The 11,749-nt window shown below is 44.6% G+C and overlaps 1 protein-coding gene across 1 annotated transcript in view; it reads right to left on the reverse strand.

The window, feature by feature from the left end:
• The window catches only part of amph (amphiphysin), a gene marked incomplete at its 5' end in the record, with an annotated part of 37,861 nt that overhangs the window by 3,340 nt on the left and 22,772 nt on the right, over positions 1-11,749 (reverse strand). The window contains 4 exon segments of the mRNA XM_014031048.1: positions 83-130; positions 4,256-4,483; positions 4,881-4,919; positions 11,192-11,742. Coding sequence (XP_013886502.1) covers positions 83-130; positions 4,256-4,483; positions 4,881-4,919; positions 11,192-11,742 — 866 coding nt within the window.

Consider the following 11,749-nt stretch of genomic DNA (forward strand, 5'->3'; position numbering starts at 1 on the left):
AAACAGAAGTTTGATCTGATTCTGACCTTCAGGCTCTTTTTGTGTCAAAACATTTACAAAATGTTAAAAAATACATATTTACCGATGAAGCTGCTTGATCTGATGATGTTTTGGGCTCTTCTTCAGAAAACTGTGGAAATAAAAATTTTTCTTCAGTTAGAAAATTTTAAATCTTATTAGGCTCACATGAAAAACACAAACAAGTTTGTGTCAGTCAAGTCAGGTCAACTTTATTTATAAAAACAGCTGCCGTTGGCCAAAGTGCTTCACATGTTACAACTAAAAACAAAGCATTACTGACAGAAACATAAATAATGATAAAACCATAAAAACTGACCAAATAAACCGGGAAACAACTCTCAAACTACGTTAAAGGCTTTTGAAAACAGGTGTGTTTTAAGAAGAGATTTAAAAACTCCAAGAGTTGAGGCCTGTCTGATGTGAAGAGGCAGCTGGTTCCACAGTTCAGGAGCCACAACTGAAAAGGCTCGGTCACCTCTGTGGACCAGTCTGGACCGTGGGACCGCCCAGAGCAAATGATCACTGATCGAAGAGATCTGGATCATAGGGCTGCAGGAGGTCAGACAGGTGTTCAGGATCAGTCCATTCAGAGCCTTATAGGTCATCAGTAAAAGTTTAAAATCATTTCTAAAACACACAGGGAGCCACTGAAGGGAAGCAGCACCGGGGACATATGATCACACTTCTTGGTCCGTGTTAAAAGACCAGCTGCAGCGTTCTGAACCAGCTGCAGGCGTGAGAGGCCAGCCTGGCTAACTCCAACATACAGAGTTACAATAATCCAGCTGAGACGTAATAAAGCATGGATCACACATTCAAGGTCTTTGAAAGACAAAAAAAACCATTTGATTTTAGGTAAAAGTCACAGTTTAAAAAATGATCTTTTTACTACAGAATTAATCTGTTTCTCAAAGTTGAAGTTTGAGTCAAAGATCATAGCCAAGTTTTTGACGTGTGATTTAACAGATGGTTCCACCCAGATCCTCAGGAGAAGCACTGCGGTTACCACTGGGTCCAAAGATAATAGTTTCAGTTTTGTTTTAATTAAAATTTAGAAAGTTTGAAGTCATCCAAGCTTTGAATTCAGTGATGCAATCAAACAGTGGTTTTAGTGAAGAATGATTAGGTCTCAACTGAAGGTAGATCTGGGTGTCATCTGCATAGGAGTGAAAAAGGATGTTAAATTTTCTAAAAATGGAGCCTAAGGGGAGCATATCTATGGAGAATAAAATAGGACCAAGGACGGATCCTTGGGGAACTCCACATGTGAGGGGAGCTGAGGAGGAAACAGAATTTCCAAGGCTCACTGAGAAACTCCTGTCAGACAGATGGGACCTGAACCAATCCAGTGCAGTGCCTTTGATGCCACACTGATCCAACCTAGAAAGTAAAATATCGTGGTCTACTGTATCAAACGCTGCTGTCAGGTCTAAAAGCTAAAGTACAGCAGAGTCTCCAGAATCTGTAGTGATTAAAAGATCATTAAAAACTTTAAAAAGTGCAGTTTCTGTGCCGTGGAGTGCTTAAAAACTGGACTGAGCACTTAAAAAGGACTGCAGCTGAGGAAAATCTATCCTTTCTAAAACTTTTGATAAAAAAGGAAGTTTGGAGGTAGGCCTAAAATTTGAAAGGACAGATGAGTCCAGGTTGTGCTTCTTCAGCAGCGGCTGCACAGCTGCATGTTTAAAACAGGCTGGAACAACAGCTGAACTGAGGCTGCTGTTAAAAATCTCTAAAATGTCAGAACCAACTACTTTAAAAACTCTCTTTAAAATGAGTTGGGACCACATCATTAGGACAGGATGAAGTCTTCATGTTGTTAATTTTCTCCAGCTGATTAAAACACACAGGCTCAAACTGATGGAAGACAGCAGGACTTGTGATGGAGATGAGAGGATAAAGAGATGGCTGAGTGATCAGTGATCTGAGGTTTTCTATCTTATTGATAAGAAAACTGCAGGAACTTCTCTCAAGTTTCAGGAGAGATGTCGAGTCATGAAGATGGAGGGGTGTTCAGAACAGAGTCGATGGTGGAGAAGATAGTTCGAGGGTTGTGAGCATTATTTACAATCATATTAGAGAAGAACTTAGCTTTTTCAACCCAGACAGTGTCCTGGTATCTGAACAGACTCTCTATCAACATAATAAAAGACACCTGCAGTTGATCTTTTTTCCCTTTTCGTTCAGCCTTCCTGCACTCTCGTCTGGCAGAACGAGTGGCTTCATTTAACCAAGGTTCAGACTTTGATTTTGGTTTAACTGTCTAAAGAGGAGCAACAACATCAAGAACATGTTTGCATTTATGATAAAAGATGGAAGTAATCTTATTAGTATTAAAACCAGTACCAAAACCAACATTAAAATCAGCTTCAAAACCAGTAATAAAACCAGGGCAACCCTCTAAAACCTTGTTAAAAACAACAGAAAATTGTTCGGCTGCAGAGGCCTTAAAAACACGACGACGTGTCGGAATCAAAGGGTTAAAATCACAACAGTGCAGAGGTTTCAAACAGCACAGGACAGTGATCGGAAAACACAGCGTCACATAATTCCATGTTAAAAACTGGTAAACCAAATGACAACACAAGGTCCAGAGTGTGGCCCTGTTCGTGAGTTGGACCTGACACAGACTGAACAAGATTAAAAGAATCTAAAATACTTAAAAAGTCTTTGACCAATGACTTAGTGGGGCAGCACATATGAATATTAAAATCTCCAATGATTAAAACATGTTCATATTTGGCCATAACTCCAGCCAAAAAGTCAGAGAATTCCTTAATGAAGTCCTTATTATATTTTGGAGGTCTGCAGACAGCAGCACAGCAGGTGGGCTGGGTGCGGCCCAACTCAAACATCAGCAGTTCAAAGCTTGAATAAAAGTCAGCTGAAAGTTGTTTACAGCTGAATTTCTTCTTAAAAACAGCTGCCACACCTCCATCACGTCCAGAAGATCTCGGTGCATTAAAATATGTACAGTCCACAGGTAAACGTTCAGAAAAACAGCTTAACACCAGCGCTGAGCCAGGTCTCTGTCACCAACAGAAAATCCAGATCGCGGCTGGTAAATAAATCCTTTAAGATAGCTGTTTTATTTGCTGGCGATCTAGCACTGACAAGCCCCATCCTAGTCGGAATCGGGTCCTTCGTGGTCATGGGTGCCCGACAGCGGCCGTAAACTCTGATGGTTTACTCCACCTGAGTGAAGACAGCTTGTGAGGAAGGATTGTCCGCGGGCCAGTGACAGGTACCAGGCAGGTGACAGCTGGAAACAGGGAGCGCCTGGAGCAGCTGATGTGTCGCTCAGGCCAGCCCAGGACAGGAAAGGTGCTCCAGCAGGTGATGCCAAGAAGGCTTTCACCAAAAGTCAGTCACATTTACCACGGCGTCTCCAACGCACCCCCGGCTGTGGTGGGACAGTGCCATGTAAGAGGTAAAGAGGGACATCTGTCAAAAAAGGTGAGGGAGCCTTCTGTTCCCTAAAATGACCATGTCCTGGTAGGTCCTGGGTGACAAGTCAAATATTAAAAGATCCTGGTGGTTATAAAACAAGAGAGAGTCCCCATATGAAAAAAAGATTATAAAAAAGAGAAAAATTACACATAAGCTGTGCAGAGACAGACAGCCAGCCATAAGCACCGGTGCCATGTTGCGTCATCATGAAGCAGAACAGCCTGCAGTCCTGGGAGAGTTTGTATCAGCTCAACATTTGATCTAATGGTAGCCTATGATGGAGGAGTAGTCCTTCACAGGTGTGCCTCCTGCCTGCAGTCAGTTTCCTCCCACAGACCACAAACACACGTTAGGTTCATCGCTGGATAAACTCTTATCTAGATGTGGGTCAGAAGTGAAACGTTTATGTCTCGGTGCTAGACTGTAGACCTGTCCAGGTGTTGCTGTGATGGACACAGATACACTGGTTGTTAATAACAGTTGCTCAGGAGACAGGGAAATCATCCTGGAAACAGTAGGTTGCCAGTTTGAACCCCATCTCCATCTGTCTCAGTCATTAGCAGTTTCCATCCAAATTTCATTTGAATTTTAAAATGTCACAAAAAGGGAAGAAAGAACAGAGTCTTTGTGTCAATGAGGCTGCTTATAATCACTGACAATGATGATGATATCAATGATGAAGATGATGATATCAATGATGAAGATGATGATATCAATGATGAAGATGATGACAATGAAGAGGATGAGAATCTAAACAATGAGGAGCATTAGTTTGACCACTCACCTCTGGCTTGTCCTTCAGATTGTCGGAACCTTTCTCTTTGTGTTCTTCATCAGCAGGAGGAGCCTCATGTTCCTCAGCAGCTTGAGAAGTGTCTCCTTCCTCTGATGGAACCTCACCAGCAGGAACATGAGGACGTTCACACTCCTCTGCTCCAGTTTCAACTGATTCATCAGCCACTTGTGGTTCTGATGCTTCAGCAGAGTCAGAAGATTCACTTTGAACTTTGCTCTTTTGGAAAGAAAAAAAACGTATTAACTATAAAGAGTCCAAATGTTAGGATTTTCTGAGATTTTCTTTTTTGTCAGCTAGTTTATCAACTACATCCAAGTTTATAAATCCTGGTTCAACTTTAAACCAGCTCATTAACTAATTTTTAACCTTTTCACCCTACCCCCCTCATCTCATGTGATCATCAATCAGTCCTGGTTCAGCCTTAAATCAGGTCATTTTCTTTATATTAAAGTAATAGAAGATATTTTATTAAGTTGAAAACAGTTAAGTTATTGTTTTCAACTTGATTTTAAAATATGAGTTTAATATTTATCGGATCATGTGTTTAAGTACATATGATAAAAACAAAAACCAAACATTACTATGACAAAAAAACATTAAAAAAAAAACACACCATTTGATCAAAATTTGCAAAAGATGGAGCAGATGCATCCTTTGAGGCACATGGAACAAAAGTAAAAACAAGTTCAAAGACTGAATAAAAGAACTCAAAGTAAATGACATGAATAATGACATGAGGAACCAAAAAGGGAAAAAAATATGTTTCTGGGGCTAAGGTTGGCATGCTAATGCTAATGGGGTCATCGTCTACCACCTCATGTTGTCATATTTCTTCATAAAAACATTATTTATTAGAAAGCAAACCAATTTATTATTGGAAATGTAAAAATAACGTATCAGCCATTTTAGGAAATAGTTACTTTTATAAAATGATTGAAGACTTTAACTGAGCTTCTTGTTACTAAAAATAACATTCATTCCATTATCTTATACCTGCTTCTTCTTTTCAGGGTCACAGGGAGTCACTAGAACCCATATCCAGCAGTCACTATACAAGGGATGAGGGACACCCTGGACAGGTCCCCAGTCCATCACAGGGACACAGAGACAAATGAGACAATGACTATGTCCAAAACGACAGGCCGGGTCCTCCGGAGGACCCAGACTACCCGGTCACAGCGGGCCAGGTCCTTGGTAGACCGGGAAGACCGGAAAAAAAGAGTCTGTGAATTTGGATGGTCTAGCCTCCCCTCCTTACCCCGGCGTACGTCATGTCACCTAGCAACTGTGACGACGCTAAACAAGCAAACTTAAATCAAAACTAGAAAAATATCAATACATTTGCATTATTAATATCACAAAACTATAAAATTAACTTAAAGGTATCATTTGAAGAACTAACTGACCCGCTGTAGGTTCATGTTTATTTYGCGTTTTTTWWKRMSRAAAAATAATATTTAAAAACGTCCATACAAACGATAAAAGTATTAGAATTACAACCGCTAATTATTTTTTATTTTTATATCACCATATTTTTTTATTTAAAACGTATTCTTTTCTCTCGCTTTGTCCACCATTACTAGCATAAAAAAATCTCCGGTTGGGTCGCAATGCATTATGGGATATGCTGGGCCGGGAAGGATCCATCAGACCTGTCCTTTGATTCGGGCCAAAGGAAGGACGTATTTGTCGGACGCATCGGAGGAGTCTTCGGTTTTGGACGTCCTTCGTCACGGCGCTGACGTATGCGGCCGACAAATTCGACCTTCGGAGGACCCGGCCTGCCGTTTTGGACACAGCCAACCATTCACTCACTCTCTCAAACCTAGGGACAATTTAGAGTTACCAATTAGCCTAACAGTCATGTTTTGGTGTGTATGACGCAGAGTATTCTGAGAAAACCCATGCATGCATGGAGAGRACATGCAAACTCTACCAGAAAGGTTCTCTGCCAGGATTCAATCTGGCAACCTTCTTGCTGAGAGGCAACAGCTCTAAAAACTGAGCCACTGTGCTGCAGACTAAAAAAAATCTATATTTTAATGCCATCAATACATAAAAACTGCTTGCGTCACATCATTTACTCTTTTTTTAAACTATGTGTAAATCTATAAAATACAGTGAAGTAAAACTCAGAGACAGAAAAATTAACTGAAGCCTATGTGACCTATGAGTTTGATGGATTGAAAACATGTTTTTAATGGGAAATGGGTGAACTAGAGTAATATGAGTGTGAGCAGAGGATGTTAGGGAACAGTGGGTGTCAACTGATCTGGGACAGAACAAAAAAATTAACAGAAGACCACTGGACCACTTTTCACTTCTCAGAGATGCTTCAGCCCTCATTTAAAATAGTTCTTCAGTTCTGATTCAGGGTTGGCAGTTGTAGGTCTTAAAGTTCTTGTTGGGACAGTCCCAATGAAGGGCTTGTCTGAGTTGAATAAACCAATCACCCATCATGTGGTGGTTTGGTTTCCTGTCCCCTGTGAGTCATTGACCATCTAGTCCAACATGAGAAGATTTAATTGAAATGACCTATTTTCTTTAATGTTAAAGTTGGTCATTTATCCTTCCACCCCACCCCACTCCTGAAAAACCTCTAGTTTCTTTGTTCAAAACATGAACACTACTGTCCTCAAAGAGCATCCTTATCATTTAGTTGTAGGTGATACCTGGTCAAAATCTAAGAACTAGAGCTTTTCACAAAACATGACAACTCAACATCCAGTTCCTCAGGAAAAACACAAACAACAACAAGCTGCTTTTTAGGACAGTTTGCTGCACACAGTAAAAGATGAAAGCCTCAACAGAAAGGTTTACAAAAAAGACAACTCGAATTGGTTACAAAAAATGTGCACCCTAAAGGCAACCCAGGCACTTCATACTCCTACAGGACCCCTACATAATGATTCATAGAACACAAACCTTCTCCAGACCCACAAAACCCCTGTATACAGAGGATTATCTTCCCTGACCACTTCAGGAATGCTGCAACGATAAAGAACTGGTTCACTGTATTTTATATTAAATTTAATATGTTTACATCCCCCAACCCTCTCCTTGGGCTGCCACCTTATTGTGGTGGAGAGGTTTGAGTGTCCCAATGATCCTTGGAGCTATGTTGTCAGGGGCTTCATGCCCCCAGTAGGGTCACCCAAGGCAAACAGGTCCTAGGTGAGGGATCAGACAAAGTGCAGCCCGAAGACCCCTATGATAAGTACCATTAATGGAGTCAGTGTTCCCTCGCACTGGGGCACCACTCTGGAGCCAGGCTTGGAGGTGGGGCACATTGGCGAGCGCCTGGTGGCCGGGCTTTCACCCATGGAGCCCAGTCGGGCACAGTCCGAAGAGGAGATGTGGGTCCCCCTTACCATGGGCTCACCACCTGTGGGAGGGGCAATGGGGGGTCGGGTGCATTGTGTGTTGGGCAGAAGTCAAAGGCGAGGACCTTGGTGGTCCAATCCTCAGCTACAGAAGCTGGCTCTAGGGATGTGAAATGTCACCTCTCTGGTAGGGAAGGAGCCTGAGCTGGTGTGTGAGGTTGAGAGGTTATGACTAGATATAGTTGGACTCACCTCAACACACCACTCTGGCTCTGGAACCAGTCTCCTCCAGAGGGGTTGAACACTCTTCCACTCTGGAGTTGCCCATGCTGATAGGTGCTGAGCAGGAATGGGCATTATTGTCCCCCATCTCGGTGCCTGTACGTTGGGGTTCACCCCGGTGAACGAGAGGGTAGCCTCCCTCCACCTATGAGTGGGGGGATGGGTCCTGACTGTTGTTTGCGCCTATAAGCCTAACAGCAGTTCAGATTACCCACCCTTTCTGGAGTCCTTAGATGGGTACTGGAGAGCGCTCCTAATGGGGACTCCCTCGTTTTGCTGGGGGACTTCAACACTCACGTGGGTAATGACAGTGAGACCTGGAGAGGCATGGTTGGGCGAAACAGCCCCCCTGACCTGAACCCGAGCAGTGTTTTGTTATTGGACTTCTGTGCTTGTCATGGATTGTCCATAACAAACACCATGTTCAAGCATAAGCGTGTCCATATGTGCTCTTGGCACCAGGACAAACTAGGCTGCAGTTCGATGATCGACTTTGTTGTTGTTTCATCTGATCTGCAGCTGCATGTTTTGGACACTCGGGTGAAGAGAGGGGCAGAGCTGTCAACTGACCACTACCTGGTGGTGAGTTGGCTCCGTTGGTGGGGGAGGATGCCGGTCAGACCTGGCAGACCCAAACGTATAGTGAGGGTCTGCTGCGAACGTCTGTCAGAGTCTCCCGTCAGGCGAAGCTTCAACTCACACCTCCGAGGAACTTTGAACATGTTCCGGGGGAGTTGGGGGACATTGAGTCTGAGTGGGCCATGTTCCATGCCTCCATTGTCGAGGCGGCTTACCTGAGCTATGGCCATAAGACTGTCAGTGCCTGTCGTGGCGGCAACCCTCGAACCCGCTGGTGGAGGGATGCTGTCAGGCTGAAGAAGGCGTCCTATCACGTCTTTGTGGCCTGTGGGACTCAGGAAGCAGCCGATAGTTATCAGCAGTCCAAGCGGACTGCGGCTCGGGTGGTCGCTGAGGCAAAAACTCGGGCGAGGGAGGAGTTCGGAAAGGCCATGGAAAACGACTTCCGTATGGCTTTGAGGCAATTCTGGTCCACTATCCGACATCTCAGAGTGGGAAAGCAGTTCGCCACCAGCACTGTTTATGGTGGGGATGGTGTGCTGCTGACCTCAGCTCGGGATGTTGAGGGTCAGTGGGCGGAATACTTCGAGGACCTCCTCAATCCTACCGACATGTCTTCCCATGAGGAAGCAGAGCCTGAGGACCCTGGGTCGGACTCTCCAATCTCTGGTGCTGAGGTCACCGAGGTGGTTAAAAAGCTCCTCTGTGGCAGGGCGCCGGGGGTGGATGAGATTCGCCCAGAGTTCCTTAAGGCTCTGGATGTTGTGGGGTTGCACTGGTTGACACGACTCTACAATATCATGTGGACATCAGGGGCAGTTCCTCTGGATTGACAGACAGGGGTGGTGATCCCCCTATTGAAAAAGGGGGACCGCAGAGTGTGTTCCAACTATAGGGGGATCACACTTCTGAGCCTCCCTGGTAAGGTCTATTCGGGGGTTCTGAGAGGAAGGTCCGTCAGATAGTCAAATCTCAGATTCAGGAAGAGCAGTGTGGTTTTGGTCCTGGTCGTGGAACAGTGGACCAGCTCTACACCCTCAGCAGGGTCCTGGAGGGTGCATGGGAGTTCGCCCAACCAGTCTACATGTGTTTTGTGGACTTGGAGAAGGCATTCGACCGCGTCCCTCAAGGACTCCTGTGGAGGGTACTCAAGAAGTATGGGGTACCAGGCCCGTTGATACGAGCTGTTAGGTCCCTGTATGACTGGTGCCAGAGCTTGGTCCACATTGCCAGTAGTAAGTCGGACTCGTTTCCGGTGACAGTTGACTCTGCCAAGGTTGCTCTTTGTCACAGATTCTGTTCATAACTTTTATGGACAGAATTTCTAGGAACAACCAAGGTGTTGATGGGATCCTTTTAGGTGACCTTAGGATCACATCTCTGCTTTTTGAGGGTGATGTGGTCCTATTGGCTTCATCAGATTGTGATCTCCAGCTCTCACTGGAGCAGTTCGCAGCCGAGTGTGAAGCAGCCGGGATGGGGATCAGTGCCTCCAAATCCGAGACCATGGTCTTAAGCCGGAAACCGGTAGTGTGCCACCTCCGGGTCGGGGAGGAGGTCCTGCACCAAGTGGAGGAGTTTAAGTATCTCGGGGTCTTGTTCATGAATGAGGGAAGAATGGAGCAGGAGATTGACAGGTGGATTGGTGCTGCATCTGCAGTAATGTGGGTGTTGTACCAGTCTGTCGTGGTGAAGAGAGCTGAGCCAGAAGGTGAAGCTCTCTGTTTACTAGTCGGTCTACGTTCCTACCCTCATCTATGGTCAGGAGCTTTGGGTAGTGACTGAAAGAAGGAGATCACAGATACAATCAGCTGAAATGAGTTTCCTCTGCAGGGTGTCTGGGCTCTCCCTTAGAGATAGGCTGAGAAGCTCAGTCATCCAGGAGGGACTCAGAGTAGAGCCGCTGCTCCTCCACGTCCAGAGGAGCCAGTTGAGGTGGTTCATCTGGTTAGGATGCCTCCTGGACGCCTCCCTGGTGAGGTTTTCCAGGCATGTCCCACTAGGAGGAGACCCAGAGGAAGACCCAGGACACACTGGAGGGACTGTTTCTCGACTGGCCAGGGAACACCTTGGGATTCCCCTGGACGAGCTGGTCCATGTGGCTGGGGAAAGGGAAGTCTGGGTCTCTCTGCTTAGGCTGGTGCCCCCGTGACCCGATCCCGGATAAGCGGCAGAAAATGGATGGATGGATGGACATCCCCTAACAAGATAATGAAAGAACTGCCAGCTGATATTTGCAGACAGGAAAAGTATTAATATGATAAATCCACTGACAAACAAGGTGGTGGTCTCTACTGCCTCGTAGCTGTAAAGTAAAAATGACAATCAATAAAAACACTTTCAATTCCATTTAAAATAATCTAAATAATTAAAAAAACTAAACAAAACAACAAGTTAAGTAAATAAGCAATTTGCATTATTTGTCGGAAGAAACATATGAATAGGTTTGGGGCAGTGCCATCACATAACCCTAAGGACCAGCCACACTTGCTTTTGGATGAGGGGTTCAAAGTTTCAAGAACTAGAAAAGAAGTACCAGTATTTTCTGTTAAACTCCTAACATCTGGTAAAAAAAAGGACAAATGAGGAAGGAGGAGCTCAGGCTGGGATTCAGGGTTTAGGAATATTAATTTTGTTTCCTAGTCTGTATGAGGGTAAAATATGGGAATAGATTTTTCTATTTGGCCTCTGATCTACTCTATGCTAATCTATTATATTGGAGAAGAGGAAAGGGTAGTACCTCTTCCTTTCCTGTATCTAGTTCTTGGTACAACCTTCCATATCTCTGGTTTGCAGCTTCGTCTTCAGACACGTCTGATTTTTCAGGTTCTTTGTGGTTTCTGGCCATGGGAACTTCTTTATTTCCTTCTGTTGCAGATCCACAGGTGGGCTTTAGCTGAGTGCCCGAAGTACTGAATGAACAGGATTCTGGACCTTCAGTCCCTGGAAGGGTTGCTGGGTACCTGTCAGCAAACGGGTCTGAATCCCACCCACATTTCCTTCTCCCAGGAGATCTGAGAACACCGTCATCAGAACCTAGAGCTTTAGCTGATGGGTCCAATTCTAACCCACTTACCCCAGCTTTAACTGGGTCAGAATCAAACCCAACTGTCTGTGATTCTCTGAACAGATCAGAATCAAACCCATCTGTCTGTGATTCTACAAACGGGTCAGAATCAAACCCAACTGTCTGTGATTCTCTGAACGGGTCAGAATCAAACCCAACTGTCTGTGATTCTCTGAACGGGTCAGAATCAAACCCAACTGTCTGTGATTCTCTGAACGGGTCAGAATCAAA

The sequence above is a fragment of the Austrofundulus limnaeus genome, unplaced genomic scaffold (assembly GCF_001266775.1).
Source record: "Austrofundulus limnaeus strain Quisiro unplaced genomic scaffold, Austrofundulus_limnaeus-1.0 Scaffold1169, whole genome shotgun sequence".
NCBI lineage: Eukaryota > Metazoa > Chordata > Actinopteri > Cyprinodontiformes > Rivulidae > Austrofundulus > Austrofundulus limnaeus.